Below are 21,468 nucleotides of genomic sequence, written 5' to 3'. Positions count from 1 at the left end.
ACTATCTATCACTTCTCCGATTCCCACTGTCCATCACCTCCAAACCGTGAGGCATCTCACCTCATACTGTAGGGAGAGATGGGTCCAGAAGCCTAGTCATGGACTGAAAACCAGTTTGCCCTCCCAAAGCTAAAGCAGAGGGTTTCCCTGATGGCCACAGAGCTTCCTCTTGCAACTAGAGGTCTCAGCACCTTGAAGGGACAATTCATAATCGGGGGGAAAAAAGACAACACAGGCCCTCCCGCTAGTCCAGTCTGAACAGGTCCTTCGTGCTTGCCTGGAATGCTTTGCATAGGCAGCCACGCTGAGGGCAAGTAAGATTAGGGTAATCCACAGTATTTGCTTGTTAAGACCCTTAAACAAAACCAGAGCTCGGAAGAAAAGCCCGATGTAAGCTGACGAGTTTGTGAGCGCAATCTGCGGATTTGTTGGAGGTGATTTCGCCAGCTAAAGGGATAAACTAGACAGCTGTGCTGAAGAAGCCTTAACCTGTGAAATATCGTTCAAAGTACAAGCTTTGGAGGCAGGGAGGGGAGGAAGCAGAGGCCTCGGCAAAGGTTGTGGTGTGGTTCTTTTGAAGTCTATTAGAAGAAGGAAGGAAACAGGCTCAGGAAGATTCCCTCTGCATGTGCTTAAGAGGCTGGGAGGCTGGAGTGTCTGGCCTTGCTGGAGTCAATTGCTTAAGAATCTGCTCTGTTGTGCTTTTTTTCTCCATATTCTCTCCTCACCTCCTTGTTGACCTTCCAAGACCCCAGCTCTCCCACTTCTGCACAAAAGCAAAGACCCATTGATTTATTTTGTTAAAGAAAAAGAACTGGAGAGGTTTGATGTCACAGGAAATTGGAGCATCTCTCCTTCCAGTGACAGGAGCCCAGAGGCCATCCCTGAGCTAATGACTCTAAGAGAAAGAATTTCCCCTCAGTGAAGGGCCATTAGCAAGAACTGGTGTCTGGGTTCTCAGAAGTCACTGGGATGCCAGCAATTGAGCAGCCTCAGGGCCTCTGGGAAGGAGCCAGGGTCGAGGAGATTCCTCTGCACCTGCAAAGCCAGGTTAGCTGCCCCAGGCCCCAGGCCCAGCATTAATAGAATTCTCCTGGCCCACAGCATCCCTCTTGCTCACATTATCCAAAGCCTGGGACATTCTCATGCCCTGGGCTTGCTCCCGGGTGAGGAACACACTGCCAGCTAGTGACAAGCCCACATCTCCAAGGCGTCCCCTGAGAATCCCAGGATGTGCTTATATCACACAGCCTAGAGCTTACACTGGACCAGACAGAGACTTAAGTCACTGCTCAAAACCTCCTTTCAGGTCAGGGAGGAAAAGTCACTGGGGAGGTGAAATGACTCAGGACTTTCTGGGAGAAAAATGAGCAGCTGCTGAGGCATGAGGCAAGAAGATGCCTAGAGGAACCCTGGCCTGTGGTTGGTTGGGTGAAGCCGGTTCCTGTTTCATCTGTGCCATTCATTGCTTGGTAATGAGACGTAAGGCCCTAATTTGACTGGGTTCTATTTTCCACCTACAAAATGATGGCTCACGTGTTCACAGCTCGTGTCCTGATCAGGATGCCACGGTGAGTATTCTTTGAAAACCAAGAACAGTGATGTAAACGTGGTGCACTTTGTCATGAGATAGTTGAACTGAAGGCTCTTTAAGCTCCTTCTCTTGCACTGTGAATAAATGAATTGCTTGATTGATTAATTAATCCTTACCATTTTGAATGCCTGAAATGCTTGATTCACACTTAGGAGTGACCGTTATCGCACCTTTGAGCCACGTTCTCAGACTTTACCGTTAATGTTTTCAGAGACATCAGCAAGAATCAGATATCGGATATTGCTCCAGATGCCTTCCAGGGCCTGAAATCACTCACTTCACTGTAAGTGGGGCCCGAGCCGGGGGCTGAGGGTGGTGGGGAGGGGGGTGCTGGAGGGAAGAGAGACGCGACCGTATTTTTCAGGAGGTGTTTATCAAGACTTTATGTTCCCTTACACACTTGTGGCAACCTGGTAAAAGAAACAAATATTTCTTCAGGGGAAATTGATCTTGGGGAATATTTCTACAACCCAAATGCATTATTTTTATTGATTAAGTGCCTAGCAGCTTTCCCAGTTATTGGCTTCCAATTCGAATGCATCTTCTACTCCAACCTCACATCCCCCTCCCACGCCACGTCCCGCTCCCGCCCCGCATGCCACCACAGCGCTGTCTTTCTGGTGTAAGGAGAGATGGTGATGCATGTTTGTTACCGCATCCCACCCATTTGTGTGGCCTTGCCAAGTGAGGAGCTCATTTTCTTCGGCTGATTTTCAAGCTTTCTCTCCAGACCACCGTGGCCATTGTCCTAAAAAAACATCCACCCCATCCTATAGCCCTTCCTGTCTTTGATTTTGAAACCCATAGGCAACCCACTGGTTGGAAGCAAAGCTTCACCCACCAGGGATTCCGAGACCCCTGCGGGCAGGAAGGTATAGAATGTCCTCATTCTGTCAGTGACTCGTGTGTGGCATAGGGAAGTCACTTGAGCCTTCTATGGATGCTTCTTAGTAGGCAGGACAGGGACAGTGATCCCATTCCCACCTAACACATCCAATGATGATCATGTGTACAGTAAAACGATAATTAGCAGCGTTTACTGAGCATTGACTGGGTACCAGCTACTGTTCTAGGAGTCTGTCAGGTTTAGTCCTCACCACAACCTAAAATATAAAATATATTGTCATCTCGCTTTTACAGCTAAAGAACTTGGACAATCTAAGCTCCACCGAGACAGGGATTATTATCGGTTTTGTTCATGGAGATATCCCTAGCACCACAAACTGTATTTGGCACAGAGTTAATATGCCAAAAAAAATCTTGTTTTATTCAACCATTTACTTATTCAGAAATGTAACTTATCCAAAGTCCACAGTAACAGGTAGGAAAGGCAAGATTTGAACCCGCGCTGTCTGACTCCAGAACCCACACTCTTGATCAGTCTGTCTATATTTTGCCTCTCTATGCAGCCACGCAACCTGTTTACCTAATTTATGAGTGGACAGGTAACAAGATGCGCATTTTCCCCCCACCTGGCCCCATCTCACCGGGAAGGAGATGAGGACTGGGAAGTCTCTGATTCAGCTGTTGCCTGCTGCTTGCAGAGTAAATTAGTTTCATTTATCGAATAGAACATCTGGCTGGGATATCAGAGATGGGACCATGTGTGAGATTAGTGTCTGCTTGTGCTGAAGATCACAGAGGAGAAGGGAGAGGGGCCGTCTGCCACCAGGATCCTGTCTCTGCCCCCACCCTCTCTCTTCCCTTGTCTGGTTTCCCTCAGCCAGGATTTGGAGACAGTCTGAGGGCAACGAGGTGCTTCCTGTCTCGTAGGAAAAGGAATTCAAAATCTGGTTGCCAAACATGAAATTGACATGCTGCTGCCCGATTCTGAAATACATGTGAGCATTGTTTAAGTGAAGCACCTCTCACTCCCGATGTATTCATTCATCCACGCAGTAGATGCCTACTGTGTACTGGCAGTATTATAGGCACTGCGAATATGGCAGTGAACTGGACACACAGGATCCTTGGCCTGACAGAGCTTAAAGTTGAACACAAACACACCCAATCCCAGCTCAGGAGCAGCCAAGGTAAAGGGCTGGAGAGCCTTTACTCCTTACCTGTGTGTGCATTCATTCATTCAACAAATATTTATTGTGCTAGACTCTGTTCTATTTTGGGGTCTAGAGACCCAGTCATGAGCAGCCATATAACATCACTGCATTCATGGGGCCTACATGCAAGGAAAATGGGAGGTGCAGGGGAGGGAGGCAGAAAAAATTAAAATTAAATAAATATTTAAGTAACATAATGTGACATAAAGAGAAGTGATATGAAGAAACTAAAATAGGGTAAGAGGTGGTATAAAACATTAAAATATTAAAGAGACATCTCCCAAGGAAGAGATGTTTGACCTCAGACCTGAAAGGCAAGAAGAAGGTAGTCAAGGCAAGACCTGGTGTGGGAAGTCAGACAGGTGTACACCCAGATGCCTGAGGTGACCACACAGGCAGGAGAGCCTCAGCCCACCTCCACTCCCAGCGGTTTTGACGCACTGGGCTCAGAAGCCTGCCCTCCCAAGGCATGGCAGGTGGTGTGAGGACCCCTCTGCCCCAAGCCCCCCAGCTTCTGCTACCCTAGAAGTCCTGACATCAGCTGAGACGGGCAGACAGGGACATTACTGCATTTGGCACAGTGAGTGGTGGGGCATTAATATGAATTACAAATGTGCGCCTGAGCTATCATGCTGACTTTTATTTAGTCATTAATTTGTTGAAACATTAATGAAACACACCCGTAGGCTGACGGAGACATTCACTCTTCACTCCCAGTGGCGTCTGGAAAAGGGGGGTTTGGTTGATCGCACCCATTTACCATTTCCGCATCCTAATATTTTGTCTCCCCAAAGAAAGATAACAGCCTGGATTGCGATCCGAGTGAAAATGGAATATTGCATGCATTCAGTGCACTTCAGGGCTCTGGAGAGGACTTCAGAAAAACAACCAAACTCTCCCATGCTCAGTTCCCTGGGTCACAGAGGAGGCTGGACCCAAGAGACAGCAAAGCCTGTGCTATGGATGGGAGCGGAGAGAGGCCAGCCGAGCTTCTCTGGTGCCTGTGCAGAGCACCAGCAAGGGCCAGGCACAGAGACGCCCCTGAGCACTGTGCTGGAGTGGGAGACCCAGTAGCCTTCCTCCCCAGGCCTCACCAAGACACCAAAGACGAGACCCATGAATCAGAGACAGCAGTATGAGGGTCACTGGAGGCCCGTAGGAGAAAGGGGTAAAAGGGTTCTGAGTTCCTAGGTTCCTGGAACTCAAAGAATAGGAAAAGTGGATAGAAAGTAAAAGCTGCCATTACTGTGAGACAGCAAAGCTCCCTAGTTTTTCCTGAGAGCCAGTCCTTGACTCAGCAGTCCCTGCACCATCTGGAGATGACCCCAGATGCACAAAGCCCTGTCTGGATGGATGATTAAATGACTCAGCTTAGGAATTCCTAAGATGCAAAGGGATATTAAAAGGAAACGTCCTGTAGGCTGGGCTCAACCTGATCAATACCCATTGAAGACACAGGGCCAGTCTCCCACACTGTGTATTTATTGCCGGGGTGTGAGTCATATTAGCAGCTTAGGGAGATACCGCAAAGAGACCGCTTCTTCCTGTTGGGGATTATGTATTGGGCTAGGTTGCCCAGGAATGGAGCAGGATAGAGCCCATTTCTCCTCGCCTCCCAGACAACCTGCCCTTCCAGCCCCTGGCTGCTCTTGGCTGCCTCTGTCTCACTGATGAGAAGGGATTAGGCAGGCCGTGGAAGGGGTTGTCCTGAGATCTCATACCCAGAACTGGCCGAGGTGATGGCTTCCTGCAGGACTGGGTTCTGGTGGCCTCACATCCGCGGTGATTGCTGTCTTCTCCTTCTCTCTTTCAGGGTCCTCTATGGGAACAAGATCACCGAGATTGCCAAGGGACTGTTTGATGGGCTGGTGTCCCTACAGCTGCTGTGAGTAGGAACCTTGTCACTGTTTGTGTCTTTGGTACTGTTGGAAGGCTCCCACCTGAAAACTTTGAGTCATGCTCTGGAGAGTTCTTTTGACTATGTGCAGACAAAAGAGAAACAAAAATTTTGAGCTGTCCACGCTTCACCCCCATTTCCTATTTTTGTGAAAGGAGAGCCAGCCAGTGGGCAGAGGAAGACTGAGGTCAGTGTGCACAAACCCAGATGACAGAGCTGAGGGCCCTGGCCCAGGCATGAAGATACTAAGCACAGGGTTTGGGGCTAGAAATTAGGAAAGAGTCAAATCTAACAAAAAGAAAAACATTTTTCAGTAGTGGGCTAAGAATATAGGGAACTAAAACATTCACATACTAAGTTCCAGTACTAAAACTGAGACAGAGCTGCTGATGGACATGTGACCTTGAAGAGGGGTGGGGGCAGGGGGAATAATTCGAGAGGAGCAGAATCAGTCACCAATGTGACTCCATCTGGGAAAGACAGGGTGGAGGGGAGTGTTTACTTAATTTAAGGGAAGGGTTGTTGCCTCGAATTTTAAGCTCAGGGATTATTTGTTTGCATTTATTTCATTCTGGTCATTTGCGCTTAAATGTTTGAAGAAGATAATTGAACTCTGATGTGGAGGAGGAAGGAAAGGAATTTAGCTTATAGTATAGTTTAATTACTGTGCTGGTAGAATCATCTGTGATTTGTGATGAGGCAGCTATAGCATCTACACACATGTACCATGGGTGTGGGAGTGTGTGTATGTGTGCGTGTGCGTGCATGTGCACGTTTGCTCTGTGACCATCACAGTTCCTCTGGGTATTAGGAACTGATCTTGAGCATCCTTTAAGCAATGGAGAAGACCAACTCTCGGAGAGGTACATGACTCTCCCCCAGTCACACAGCAGAATAGGTATGAAAACCAGAAAAGAACCTACATGGCCATGCCCTTCATTCAGAAACCTCCCAGTCCTCTGAATAGCACATGATGTATGTTTGCAGGGGTGTGTGTGTGTCTTTTTAAAATCACCTCCAAGTCACAGGCAGTGAGGAAGAGGCCTGGCACCTCCCCACCTCCCACGTGCAGTTCAGATGACCCACAGCATGGGTTTGCGGGCCAGGGCTCAAGCTGGGGCTCCAAAGCGGTGGCAGGCACAAGAGCAAAGAAGGAGAGACGAACAAGGGACGCATCTTATGTGGCTGATGCCCAGGGATTCTTCAAGGAGGAAGTGAGAGTTTTCCTCCAGCCCTTTCTTCTCACATCTTCCCTCTACCCTTCCCATGTCCTTTAAGACTCAGCTCTGGACAGATTCTCCCGGAACACACAATAATGTGAATTATGTAGGCATGAGATGCCCAGCAAGTTTTCAGGGAGCAGATCTGTCATATCAGCAATGAGGCTTGCTTCAGTGAAGCTGAAAGCAAGAGAGAGAAAAGTCTCTTTCTCTGCATCTCCCTCATCTCTGCCTTCCTGTCTGCCCCACTCTGTGTGTCTCTGTGTGGGCACATTTCCGTTCAATGGTCCCAGCCTTTGGTGGGCTTTTAAGGCTGTGTGTTAGAATGACAGGCCAGGGCTCTGCAGGGAGATGGGTGTTTCACAGATGGTATTCTTTGCTTGTAGCAAAGAAACTGTACGTTATAACTGCCACCATAAGGCTAGTTAACTGTAGCTATTAATCCCTTGAAAGAAGAGTATCAATAGTATCCACCTTGAGGTGAATTTGGCAGTGTTGTGTTCCACCAAGCTGGTGTGATTTTCCTTTTATAATCTGTGTTTGTGTGCAGGAAGGAAAATGACTTTGCACAGATTAAGGAGACACAGAATGTGCATCACAGTGCCTAGAACAGTGCATGTATACTTAAAAAGATGCGTATCTCCAATCAAAGGAGGCTGGTGGTTCCCTAGAGCTAAGTAAAAAGGGAGAAACTAGTCGATGATAGCTTAGGGATACAGAGTTTCTTTTCAGGGTCATAAAAATGTTCTAAAATTGTTGGTGGTGATGGTTATACAACTCTGTGACTATACTAAGAAACTGAATTGTATACTTTACATGGGTGAACTGTATGGTAGGTGAATTATATCTTAATAAAGTTGTTTTTAAAACTGGAAAAAAAAAACCGTCAAAAAATTTTTTAAAAAAACAAACATGTGTATCTCAGCTCCAAGCTGATAGCAGTCATGAGATTAATAGAACTAACAGGAGTTTGCATGGGTTGGGAAGGCAACTCCAGTTTAATGTCACCGTTTTGAGCAGATGGAATCAAGTAGCTTGGGTTAAAGAGGAAGCCTCTCTCCTCTCTTGAAACTAAGAGTTGACACAACTCAGGCAGGCCTTACCAGAAAGAACCAGTAACTGGGACTCAAATAGCTGTCACTGGGTTTTGACCAGCCATTGGGTGGTTGGAAAGCAGGCCCTGATTCGATCTAATTTAGTGTTCAGCCTGCTGTAGATTGGATTTCTCCCTGTTGGACTGGAGACACTGATAAGAAGGCTCTGATTAGAATACCCTGGTAGTCAGGGTAATTTTTGTCTCCTTTGACTCAGAGGCTCTTTGTGAGAGGTTTGCATTTTTTCTTCTCACTCCATCTCTCAAATTATGGGTACTCGCAAAGCTGAACTGCCTCTGCCACATGAAGTGGCCCTGGAGATTTCCTTTCTGGCACTTGTGGTGATGCTGGCGGTAATAAAGTGGGTACATTAGTTGGTTCTCCTGCCTGCCTCCCCACTTCCCTTACTCCTCTAGACTTTTTGGCCATCCTATCAAACTTGCCCAGTCCAGTAGGTACACAGCCAGCCTCCTGGGAGTTTTTCTTGGTGTGTTCCTTTGGGCAAATGCCCAAAATTCTTGGCCATTCTGGAGAGAATGTCTCCGTTTTTTAGAGGCTGCAGTAAGTGCATCCACAAGGAACAAGCCTTAGCTGTCCTAAACATGATGTTCTGTCCTTGGTCCCCTAGAGCCTCACAAGAGTTACCCCCTTCAGTTTAAGTTCCAAAATCTTAGCGTTCAAAGGAATCTCAGGGCTCCAAGCACAGCCTCCTACCTGGCTAGGACAGGAATCCCTCCCATGCACGCTCACAAATCCTCCTGTCACTCATTTGCTGATGGTTCCTCTGATAAGTCCTCACTGCCTAGTTGGAAGGTGAGGAAGCTCTTTCTTATACTAAACATCAGTAATGTTTCTAGAAAACTCAGAAAAGTCTGTTATCATTGTCTTCAGATGTTTGAAAATAGCTAGTATGTCTTCCTATAATTAATCCTAAACGTGTTCAGTTCCTGCAGCCATTCATTGTATAAACACGCATTTATTGTTTATTACTAGCAACCCTTATTGTCTTTGGGGGATGCAAGGTAATCTGGCAGCTTCCGTCCTTAAAACTGGCTGCTACGAAGTGAGTTGGTGCCCATTTGGACACTAGGAAGGATGTTTAGAATTGAAATATCCCACATGGAGGCATCTCAGAACCCAAGGTGAGAACAGGACATATCACTTGGCACATGATCCCAACTCCAGGGGTGGGAGCAGCTCAATTATTAGAGAAATTACCTGTCTTCCTCCTCACTGGAAGCTCAGGGTGAATGGTCTTGCTCCTCTGCATTCCCCTCCCCACCCAGGCTCATAGGCTCCTGGGACATCAGTGGAGATGGTGATCCTCTGTGGGCAGCCAGCCATCGTGCCCTGAGATCCCTCACCTTGTAGCTCAGAGGTCCATCCTCCCCAAAGCAGGAAAAGGCTGTCATTTCCTCCGCTGATGGACAGCTGCAAGCTGCGTTGTTACAGCTCCCCTCCAGGGAGTAAGGAGCATTCATTTAGTGCTCATCGATCACATGACATGCATAGGAAAGTCACTTAAGTGGGGAGGGCAGTCATTTGAGGTGGAAGCTTTTAAACCCGCTCCAGGTGGTCTTAAACCAAACCAGACTGTCTTCGGGCTGGAATAAGTTAAGACAACTCTAGCACCTGTTGTTTAATTTTCTTGGAAGGCAGACAAGACCATTTGAGGCTCTCGGAGTTTGCCAAGCAACATGCCAATTACAGAGCAGTGAGCAAAACTTCACTCCCTATAGTTCACTTTTCCCCACCAGCTGTTTCACAAGAACTACTTCTGCTAATAATAGCAGCTAACATTTATTGAATACTTAATATGCTTCAGGACCTGAAACTGCTAAGCGATTTCATGTGCATCATCTCATTTAATCTTTACCACAATGCTAAGAGGAAGGTATTGTGGAAAGGCCCATTTTACAGATGGGGAAACTGAAGGTTAAGTGACTTGACCATTGTCACTTAGCATGATGGAGCCAGGATTGGAACCTGTGCAGTCCATGCCTTAACCACAGCACATCCATCCAGAGACATCTGCTTCACCCAGTCACGGGCAGATCTGCAGAGCCAGTTTTTTGATATGCAGAGCAAGAATTTCTCAATGGCTCAAGCCACAGAAAGGGTGCTGCTGAACTGCAGATCACCTCCTTTTGTTATGGCTCAGCATAATTCACAGCTCCGTGTCCCTGGAACTTTCTCTGGTTCATTGTCGTCAGCTCACTAATGTTTGCCCTGATCCCTGTGAGAGGATAGTCAAGGAGCTGCTTGTGCTTAGAGACCCAGTCAAGGTGGGACAATGAGAATTCTCACCAGCAGAAGAAGCAGACTGACTTAGCAATGCGTTCTTGAGGGAGGGGTTCTTCCTCTCTTGTGTACCTGGAAAGCCGTTGGGTAGACTTAAATTCTGGAATCCATGCTAGTCATTGAATGAATGGTTCACCCCGTTTAAAGGACTGATTGGTAACCATGTGGCAATCAGATAGGAAAGTTACCACCCTAACAGTCATGAGGGAAGGAATGGGCAAGTCACCATAGGTGAGGTCACTTGATCTGGTAACCAAATCATAGTTCTCCCTCTCTGGTCTCTGGGAGTCTCAGCTTTCATCTGTTTCCCATAGGAAAACCCAGTGGCTTACAGCCCATTCCTAGCACCCTCCTGTGTATCTGGGGTAGAAAGAGGTCTTGCTTTTCAGACAGGCCGCCCAGTGGTGTTGCTGCATGCCTGGTTACTCTTGCCTCAGGAATCACCATGACAACCCACAGCCATTGACAAGCAGTGCAGTCACCAATAGGAGAGAAGGGAAGAGTCACTGTTGCCCCTAGTTGGGACTTAGAGGGCTCCTCCTGCTTCCCCTTGGGTGTTTAGCAAGATGTGGCCTAGAGCACCCATTTTCAAGCATGGAGAAGATTCTGGGCAGGGTCAGAATTCATGGCATCAGCTCTTATTGGGTTCTTCTCCACATCCAGCCTCAGTAGGTTGCTGAAGGTCTAAATTAATCCCCACATTTTATAGGGAAAAGATGATAACATAATGTTCTAAGGTGGGAGAGTGGTCCTTATTACAATTAATAGATAAAGAAATTCAAGATGACAGAGGATTAATATTAGAGAAATAAAAAGAAGGAAGGCATATTAATGTGGGAGGTTTGGCTCTATATCCTGTAGCTTAATTAGGGGTACAGAATAGCTCCCCTAGTTGGTGTCCTCACTAAGAGTTCATGCCAATGTGTAGAGGTGATAACTACTTCCAGGGACACACAGAACACTTTTTTAAATAACAAAGAGCCTTTATAACCCACTTTTTATAAATTCTACTAAAGGAGCTAGAGAAAGGGTTATGCCGGATGCCTGTTGGTGCCATCTTTCTCTTGTTGTGTATCTGCATCTGAGTGTTCATGAAGCAGAAACAGACTCCCCATCCCAGTTTTAGGAAAAGAAGGCCCGCAGAGCATCTTTCTTGGCAGGGGCCTGGGCCCATCTTCTCATCCACAGTCTTTTCTGGAAGAGTTTCATCCATTCTCCCGGAAGGGCCACTGCATTCTTTCTTGGCACCGGTTTTCTGAGGAGGCCTTGCTCTCTGGAGTCTGGAATATGCTTTCAGCATTTCTAGACAAATACCATAGAAGTGGGAGGAACAACATGACCAGTGTCCTCCACAGACCCTTGGTCAAGTGTGGAGAATATAAATGCCACCAGAATGATTGCCCTGGGCCACTGAGTCAACATGTGAATTGCTGGAGTTGCCAAAGTGATTTTGATGCAATTGATCATTAAGCCTGACTCCAGATGTCTATGTTTTCCAAACTTTGCAAAAAAGGCCTGTGGGCTCCCGGGGGGAACTTTCATTGAAGAGTGGATCAGAGCAAAGGCAGTAGCTAACAGTGGGGCTCAGCGATCTTCTCCCCATGGGACTTTTCAAAAGCCTGGGTGTGGTGGGTCCTTTTAGTGGATCAGAATGGACCTGGTTTTCCCCCTGTGGGCCATCTCCCCATGCTACCTGGACCCCAAATGAATGAAGCTGGAAGCTGCTACTAGTGATGAGAACACCTGGGACTTTTCTGCACAGGCCAGCCCTGGTCCCCTAGCAGAAAGACTTGAGTCCCGAGGGTTCTCCCTAGCCCCGACATGGGCATTTCATTTTCCTCCTCCAGCTCTAGCTTTTTGACTTCCAGTGGCTTCTGTTTTCTGCTTTGCTTTTCCTGAAGGCCACAGCTCCCAGAAAGCAAGAACTCTCAGCAACACAGCTATGCTGGTTAGTCAATGGACTGAGTGCTAATACCTCTTGACATGGAACATATGTGGCAGCCGAAAGTGCTCCAAGGCAGGGGGTGGCAGAGGGCCTCCTAGAGCTCACACTTGGAAATAAATTTAGAAGGTGCTGTACATGCACTCCCACTCTCCAATGTGCCACTCTCCTTAATTTCCTCTGACGGGAGCACGGCTCTTTTTGTTGTTGTTCTGCCTTATTGTAAAATCACCTGCTGCGTTGATGGGAGTGGCTACAAACAGGGTGCCTCAGATGGCTCCCTCGGGCCCTTAGTGAGAGCGGACTGGCTCTCAGGGCAGCATGATGATTGGAAACAAAATCTTTGGGCTATGATGGCATGAGTCCCAATACTGTCCTACCTCTTACGGGTTGTGGAACTTTGGTCAAAGTTATTTAAGCTCTCTGAGTCCCAGAAGTGTCACCTGTCAAAGGGAGATTAAATGGGGGTACCTGGCCTTGTGAAGTGTTTAATATGCATTACCTGTTAGGCCATGTGGCCCCTGCTGTTCACCTGGTGGTTGTGGTTCACCTAGTTGGATCATCTCAGCCTTCCCTCTCTTTTCATTTATATGATCTCCGAGGGTCCTTTGAGAGATAGATCTGGAGCAGGTGGCCCCAAAAGATCATTGGATCTGCATCTGGGGAAATACTGATGAATACAGAATTCACCAGGCAGTCCAGCCTGACTCACTGGACCCACCAGCAGATTGGGCTGAGGTGAGGTCTTTGGCTGGGATGTCACAGTTGTCAATTTGAGTACCAGGCAGCCTCTTGAATGAGGCCAGCTGGGACATCCCACCTTGTGTGCTATTGCTATTTTCTCTGTCCTACGGTTGTCCCCTGGCCTGCTCAGAGTGAGGGGAGCACAGAGCCAGGCATATCAGCTCCCACATCGGCATTCAGTCGGTGATTCTGAAGGGGAAAGCCTTGCCTCGTACAGGTGCCAGCCACTCAGTAAAGGACCTGCCACCTTGTGCCAATGAAGGCTTGATCAGCATCCCACGCTGAGGTTCCCTCCTGGGAGTCAGGAGGACTTCAGATGCCTCTGCACTCCCAAGAGGCAAGCAGGGTCTTCCAAACCCAACCAGACCTTTGTCCACCTGAAGCACACCCAGGGACGGTCAAGGCTAGCAAAAATAGCTGCTCTTCACACATAGGGAAAATGGAAAAGAGAATATAGACTTTAAATAGTAGATAAGAGATGGCTTTGGAGTGAAACAGGCTGGAGCTTCACTTATTGCTGGGGGACCTCGGTTGAGTCCGACACCACTCTGAACCTCAGTTTTCTTATCAGAATAATGAAGATAATCATAGTGTGAGGGTTAAATAAGATAGTGCCTGGAAACTGCCTGGGAAAAGCACACAGAGATGTAGTCTCTAGAGAGGATGCTGAATTACTATCATTTCACACAGCAGTTACACCACTGCTCCTGAAATGGGGATGAACCAGGACAGAGAAAGCATCCTGGAATCTCTGCTGCAAAGAGGGAGAATCCATCCCTCTTGGGAAAGAGGGAGGCCTGTGTTCAGGATTCCTTATAGAACTGCTAAACCTCATTTCAAATGTTTGTTTACTCTCTGTTTGCTCCATAATATGATGCTTTTAAAATTCCCCTCCAGCTCTTGTCTATGTACCAGATAGCTAAGAGCTCCTTTCATGGAAGCCAGGCTGAGTTGACTAACTGCCAGCCTTCCTCCCAAAGGAAACAGGGCACAGGGATAGGCTGTTAGATCTTGCTGATCCTGGGGACCAGTGAGGCTGTCCTCAGCATCTAATTCTGGATAAGCAGCTTAATTTTATCTCTCTCTGCACCTACGCACCTTGCCTGAGGGAGCCAAGCATCCCGGGAGAGAATGAGTGACCAGGAGACTCTGCCCTTTTGTGTTTTCTTTTGCTCCATGCTTCATGAGCTCTGTGCCTTGGGCTGGCTATCTTTGCCTAGTAATTCTGCCAGCCTGGGTTGTTTTGGTGCCTTACATATTTGAAGTAACATCCCATGCTGAGAGATCTAGGAGCAATAGGAAACAAAGGAGCTTCTGGATGAGAAAAAAAGAGCCTAAATAGGCCTCATGAGTGAGAAGGACTGCCAGCGTGGCATTCCGTTTGTATGAAGGCAAGTCAAGTTGCCATTTCTTTCTCCCCATGGCCATCGTCCTTGTCTAGTGCCTAATATGCCCTAGAACCAATTGCTACAATTGGGCTTATGAATCTGCACTGGGGTTGCAAACCTAAATGCCCACTAAGGCAAGGAAGGTCAAGTAAACTAGTGAAGGAGACACAATAGGGAATAGTGAGGACTGTGGCAAATAGAGAGCATATGTCCTATCTAAAGGGGGCTACTCCATGGCTGCCTCCAGGGAACCTAGGGTTGCCTGAGCTCCTGAATTTTGTTTTTCAAGAGAAAATAGAAATGTGGTTTGGTGTGGTTGTGTGTGTGTGTGTGTGTGTGTGTGTGTTGTATGAAATTTTCCAATTTTTAAAACACAAGAGGATTGAATAAACACATTTTATTTATGTGGCATGATGCAAAATGTTGCAATAAGGATTCCATCCTCAGGCCATTGGATAGGCACCTCTGACCTGTTATGTACTGAATAGTTCAGTATTTCCTGACAAGATGATGTACTCAGAAGGCCCTGAATGTCAAGGTTTAGAACAAAACACTTACCGTGTGTGTACTTTAAAAAAAAATCAAAACACTGTGTGTGTGAAGGGTCCATTCCTGAGCCCTGGTTGCTGGGCCCTGTTGAGTCCTCCAGCTTTTCTCCCTGTTTCTCTGCTCTATCACATTTCCTTCAAATGCCCCCAAAATGCAGTGACATTGACTAAAATTTAATACACAAAGCATAGGAATTTGAATTTGCAGTGGGGAGGGATGTTGCAAAGAGTATAGACCGATAGGATGGGTAGACAAGACATTCATAAAGAAGAAACTGAGCCCTCTAGAGACCTCAATTATCGTAACCACTTCTCTCATGCTCCCTAGAAACATGTGTGACCTTGAAAACACCTGCCAAACTCTCAGCCTCAGTTTCCTCCCCTGTCACTTGTGAGTCAGGTTCTGAGAATAATGGGACATTGGGAAAGCACTTTGGAAAACACAGTATTCTAGCAGTATGAGCATTTTTTTTTCCACTGCCAGGCAGGAGGACATCTGTGTGAACCCTTGGGACCTTGCCCATTATTAGCCAGATTAAACAGGCAGTTCTTCTTCCACTTGTCACTGCCACAGCTGCTTGCCTACACGCAGGGTGCACTGGGACCGTGGGGAGTATGGGGCCTGCAGCAAGGGAGAGGTGGCATGGGTGATTTAGCACCATGGACAGCCCCACCATTGTCAACTGCAGTCCTCCTGGGTCCTGGTATGGAGAGACTCCTGAGGCAGGCCAGCCTGGCATGGATCTCATGGGTCATTCCCCACCAGGGAGGGGCTGAGCCAGCCTTGAAAGTAAAATTTTTGAAATTCAACATTTCTGCTGGTTATTTTCCCCTTCCCCCAGTTTCATTTGAGAGGGGGTAAGAAATGATTTTACATCGACTGCAAGGCACACCTAGTCAGTCTAGGATCAGTAAAGGTAATTCTTAGGATCTCAATGTGCTTGACTTGCCAGCCCTGCTCTTGAAAACCGCCTATCACCCTCATGGCATCCTCTGTTTTCCCAGACTTCCACCCAAAGGGGAGCTTCCTATGATGCTTTTTTAGGGAGTCTGAAGAGCTAAAAACAGCTTCCTCGTGGATAGGGAGGCTGACCCTGGAAGGGGTGAGGCATGAGGGATGGGTGCCGCCTTAGAGAAGTGAGATCCTTGAAGCTGCATGTGGAGTTTAGTATACATCTTAATAAAGAATAAGCACTGAAAAGAAAGGGAGGAATAGAATAGCTGTCCTTGGTGCCATTATAGAGTTCCTAATCCTGTGTGGAAAGCAAATGATAAATATCCTATAATCACAAATCGCGATGAGTGTCAGGAGGGAAATAAACAGGGGGATGTGAGAGACGAAAACGGAGTGAGGGTCCCATTGTAGATGAGGGGGTCAGGGCAGGCTTCTCTGAGGAGGGAACATTTGAGCTACAGTAGAAAGCAGGAAAAAAAGGCAGCCCTGCTGTGAAAGAAGGTAAAGAGGGTGTTCAAAAGTCCTAGGGAAAAATCTGGTGTGTCTGAGGATCGAAAATGTGGTGGGGGGCTGGGCATGGTGGCTCACACCTATAATCCCAGCACTTTGGGAAGCCAAGGCAGGAAGGTCACCTGGGGTCAGGATTTCGAGACCAGGCTGGTCAACGTGGTGAAACCCCGTCTCTAGTAAAAATACAAAAATTAGCTGGGTGTGGTGGTGCGTGCCTGTAATCCCAGCTACTCGGGAGCCTGAGCCAGGAGAATTGCTTGAACCCGAGAGGTGGAGGTTGCAGTGAGCCGAGATCACCCCCACTGAACTCCAGCCTGGTCGACAAGAGCAAGATTCCATCTCAAAAAAAAAATGCAGTGGTGGCACTCAAGGGTAGTGAGTTTGGGGTGAGTGGAGTTAGGTTGAGGTTGGAGAAAGGGCCAAGGTCAAACCACATGGGGCTCTGTGTGGGTGTGCACACGTGTGTATGACAGAATCCATATGTATGCACATGTGCCTGCCTACACAGAGATGCAGTTTTTCCAGGAGGACGACCTATAACTTTCATCAGATTTCCAGCAGGATCAGTGATCCAAAAGAACTGTAAGGAATTTTCTGAATCAAATTGCCTATAGTCAGTCAACTACAGCTCTAAAACAATTATGCCAAATGATTTTTTTTTTCCTTTCCGATTCCTGGAAGCTGTGAATCCTAAAACAGAAAGTGAAGCACTTAGGGTGCTTTTTCAGGTCTTCCTTCAAGGTGATGGGTGCAAGAGCATGTGCCAAGTGAGAGCAGTGTGTGGCGTAGTATCTGTGGTGACAGTGTGTGCAGGTGCCCAGAGTGTTCGGGGTTTTGGTAGACACAGGAAGGCAGGTCTCTCTCTTTTTCTGTTCTGCAGCAGGAGCTGAAGGCTGCAAGGATGAGTGATGGGAGCTTTGCAGCCCATCCCCTGCAGAGGCAACCCTTGCCCTGCAGGTCATTACCAGGATTAGTGAATTAACCAGGCTCTCTTCTGCTTGCAGCCTCCTCAATGCCAACAAGATCAACTGCCTGCGGGTGAACACGTTTCAGGACCTGCAGAACCTCAACTTGCTCTCCTTGTATGACAACAAGCTGCAGACCATCAGCAAGGGGCTCTTCGCCCCTCTGCAGTCCATCCAGACGCTGTGAGTACACTGCCTCGGGTGCCAGTGGGTGCCCAAGCAGCAGGAGACCCCACATGCCCATCATGGAAAACACCCAAATGAGGGTAGCATGAGCACATCCAGGAGGAGTTCTAGAACCTGCAGTGAAGCTAGAATAATAAAACTAGGAATAGCTTATCAGTACCAAGCACTTACACTGTGCTTGACACCACACGGGGTACTTACCCTGTCTTAAAACCCTGAAGCCTCACAAGGACCCTACTTGGTGCTGTTACTGTCCCTCGTTTCTATGTAAGGAAACCAAGGCATAGAATGGTTAGGTAACTTCCTCAAAGTCACACAGCTAGTAAGGAGCAGGTTTTGAATCCAGGCGGAGGAGGTCCTGAGCTACCCTTATAACCCCTGTGGTCAACGTACACTGAGCAGACTCCATTTCTGCAAATAGCCCACCCCTTCCCGCCCTTAACCCCCTCCACCCTGCAAAACCAAGCCTCTGAGGTGGGCACTCTTCCTCTTTGGGCAGTGTTTCCTCACTTCCATGCACTAAAGATATTCATAAATATTTCAGTTAAATAGATGACCTCCAAGTACAGATTTCAGCCCAGTTTTTGATGGCTCCAGCCTCAGGCATAGACCTCGGCCCCATGCCCAGGTCTGCAATGAGCCTGGGGGCTTCTGGAGACCCTGTAAGTCATCTGGTGCTTGTTGCCCCTGTAGCCAGAGACAGGAACCAAGACACAGTAAGAGCAGCTGCTATATATTGACGCCGACCACGTGCCAAACACTGTGTTCGGTGCTTCACGGTTTTTCTTACCGAGCCGGGGGAAGCAAGACCCATGGTGCTCTTATGATGATAAGGATAATTACAACAATACCCGCTACTATATATGGAACACCCACCATATGCCAGGCGCCGTGCCAGCTGCTTTATGTGCCTAGTATCACTGAGCTTGGAGAAATAAAATGCATTCTACCCCAAGTGCAAACTCTAAGCCTGCGACTGGGTTTGCCTGTCAGAATTGGCGTGGGTGAGAGTAGAAGCGATCGGTGGTGGATCCTGCCCCAGGTGGGAAGAGCTGGGAGACCGATTCCCCAGACCAGATGCTAGCTGCATCTGTGACTGTCTTTTGCAGCCAGCGGGCCTCAGCCCCCCTCTTTGAGCCCTGTCTGAAAGTAGCACGCCCCAAGGCCTCCTGGGGCGATGAGGCGGCAGACCAATCCCTGCAGTGGATTGCCAGGGCCCAGCACGAGGCAGGGTGGTGGTGGTGGAGCAAGACGCCACGGGTCACTCCTGATTAACAGCCCCATCCCTCTCGCAGCCACTTAGCCCAAAACCCATTTGTGTGCGACTGCCACTTGAAGTGGCTGGCTGACTACCTCCAGGACAACCCCATTGAGACAAGCGGGGCCCGCTGCAGCAGCCCGCGCCGACTCGCCAACAAGCGCATCAGCCAGATCAAGAGCAAGAAGTTCCGCTGCTCAGGTAATCAGGTTACGGGGCTGGGCCCCGCTTTCTGACTCAGAATGCAGCAGCCCCAGAGAGGCCAATAATCCAATCTGGAGGACAGCGAGCGCTGTAATGGTTCCTGGGGAGCATCTTTGCAAATTAAATTGGAGAAATTCAGTTAGCCCTGCAGAAAACCAATTACCTTATGGATTTAAAATAAAACACACACACACATACACACACAATAAAAGCATGGGGAGGGGGAGACGGTTGCAGGGGAGACAGAACCCCGGCATCAGTGCGTCTCCAAGAGCTAAACAGAAGGTGGGGCTGGGGCGGCCTTTGCACATGTGCCTGTTACAGGCTAAGATTTATTTTTGTCGTTTCCAAAGTGTGCTCCCCAAAGGGCAAATAGAGAAATAAATATAGCTCAGGCGAGGCTACAGACGGTGTGTAATCTTAGGGACCTCCCACTTCCTTCGGAGACGGACGGTGGTGCAGCCCTTTGGCCCCAGTATATTATAGGTTTCACATGTTCACGAAAAATACTTTCACTAACTAGCTCCTCCACCCCAGACTACTCTGTTCTGAGTATGGAGAAAACAGTAAAGAGTCGTGCTTGGGAAGAAACAAAGCCTTGTTCTTCAGTGCCCAGGATCTCTCTAGAAACCTTCCTTCTCACTGCACCCAGGAAGGACATGGGGGAGAACAGCAGGGGAATTCTCAGCCCATCTTGGAAAGAGAAGTAGCTCTCGTTGACCCAACAGCTACATGCACAGGCAGTTAAAAATTACTATCATCTGTGTCCTTTTCTACTGGGAAAAAAAAAAAAAAATCACCAAACTGCATTGTGCACCCAGTGATGAGAGACTGATAGCATGAAGTGCCGAGGTGGGTTGCAGCCAACCCTCACAGTGTGTGCGGTAGCAAGAGCAGTGCTTCTCCCCCTGCCCAGGAGCTTCTGATGCAGGCGAGTCTTCCCAGGGGAGAATGCCAGTGAGGGGAGAGGTCACTGGGAGAAGACCAGTGGGCAGACTTGTGCTTCTTAACAACATCTTCTTGTCCTTTAAGTCTAATTCTTTAGTCCGTGTCTCCAGAATGATAAGCTTTAGCTCTTTAAATTTTTTTTAACAGAAACAAATACCTTGGGAGGGCTTGGAGATAATACAGAGACTTTGTGGCACTGTGGAAAGTTAGTACCAACTTCCTTTCCCTAGAATAATGATGTCACTTACAAGAGCCATCTTTCACCTGTGATGAGCATGGTACTGGGGGCTTCTAGTCGGATTTGCTTCTTCCAGTGGTCCTCGGAAGTCAGTAGGACAGCCCTTCGCTGTATGGGAGAGGGAACTGAGGACTTAGAGGTGAAGGGGCACTCTAAGTTCACAAGCCAGCAAACAGCGGAGGCAGGACTAAACCTCAGGTTCATTTTGCTCCTCACACCACGCAGCATCTAGGAGAGAAGGAGTATTCGGGGAGGACAATCAGCTGTTTGGATGACTTCCTTCCCTGGTCTCATGCTCCCACCCCTACCCACTCCCTGAACACTGTCCTCAGGTTCCTTCCTGGGCCCAGCAACATCTCTGGGATGAAAATCTCACCCAAGGCACAATCATCCTTTCCCCAGGGCCTTTCCTCATGACTCACGCCGACCTGGGCCTCTATTCCTACCCCTTTCTGACCAGGGTTGAGTTAATTAGCTCTGCCAAGCAGTGGTACCCAAAAAGAAGGGCAGTGAGAGCCAGAGGAGGGCAGGGTGTTATCTGCCAACCTTGACCCTTTGGTCTCATTAAGTATCCTGTTAATACCTTGGACCCCAGATGGATGTTGCAGCCCTGCATGGCACAGCAGGGAAAGAGTGCAGGATCCAAGGACTGGTGTCTCCCCAGGAACACAGTCTTGGCAATTTTCTGGGCATGACTGTGGTTGGGGGTGGCAAGATGGGGGTGGGGCTACAGAAAGAACTAAGGAGGAGAAAAGGAAAATAGAAAGTGGACCTAGGAAGCAGTAGAACTTAGTTCTAACTCTAGCTCTGCCGCTGTCTTCCTACCTGCAGGATCCTGGCTGCTTTTCCTATGTGGGGGAGGGGTGGTTGAACACTTTAAAAAAGAAACAGGGAGAAGGAGCTGGGTTCTTGGATTGACTCTAAGATACCTTTTTAAAAAAAGAAAACCAATGCTAAGCAGAAAGATTATTCCTAAAAAGTAGAGATGTTTGGAGCTAGCATAAGCCTGACACGTAGCACTCTATATGCTTTTATTTTATGTCGTTGCCAAGAAAGCATGACTGCTGAGCTCCAAAGGCCTTGGCTTTGAAAAACACGGGGTTCCAGACCTGCCTTGGCCTTGGAGGGGGAAAAAAAAAAAGATCTAAAGCTCTGTGTTTCCAGGAAGCTCCAGAAGAAAGAAGGGGGGCAGGTGACACAGACTGGATGTGACAGATAATAACTCTGCATTTTACTTTCTCCTAAAAGCACCCCCATTGAAAAGACAGCTGATGTAATTAGGAGGCAATTTGAGGGCTGCTCCATAACACATCCTGCCCCTCCTTAGGCAGGGCGTCTGGTTTCCCAGCTGCCTGTGTCTGCCTTTCTATCAGCTGCATCCGCCGCCTTGGGCAGCAACATCAGTTTAGGGTTGGATGC

General features: G+C 48.1%; 1 protein-coding gene across 5 annotated transcripts in view; it reads left to right on the top strand.

The window, feature by feature from the left end:
• The window catches only part of SLIT3 (slit guidance ligand 3), a 636,360-nt gene that overhangs the window by 507,338 nt on the left and 107,554 nt on the right, over window positions 1-21,468 (top strand). For all 5 annotated transcript variants that reach the window (XM_017960112.2, XM_017960114.2, XM_017960113.3 and 2 more), the window contains 4 exons: window positions 1,806-1,877; window positions 5,465-5,536; window positions 17,255-17,398; window positions 18,697-18,860. In XM_017960112.2, the coding sequence (XP_017815601.1) occupies window positions 1,806-1,877; window positions 5,465-5,536; window positions 17,255-17,398; window positions 18,697-18,860 (452 nt within the window). The remainder of the gene's footprint in view (window positions 1-1,805; window positions 1,878-5,464; window positions 5,537-17,254; window positions 17,399-18,696; window positions 18,861-21,468) is intronic.

This window comes from Papio anubis, chromosome 5 (genome assembly GCF_008728515.1).
Source record: "Papio anubis isolate 15944 chromosome 5, Panubis1.0, whole genome shotgun sequence".
NCBI classification, from domain to species: domain Eukaryota; kingdom Metazoa; phylum Chordata; class Mammalia; order Primates; family Cercopithecidae; genus Papio; species Papio anubis.
The sequence above is the reverse complement of the archived record's forward strand: the minus strand, read 5'-3'. Positions and strand labels throughout refer to the sequence as shown.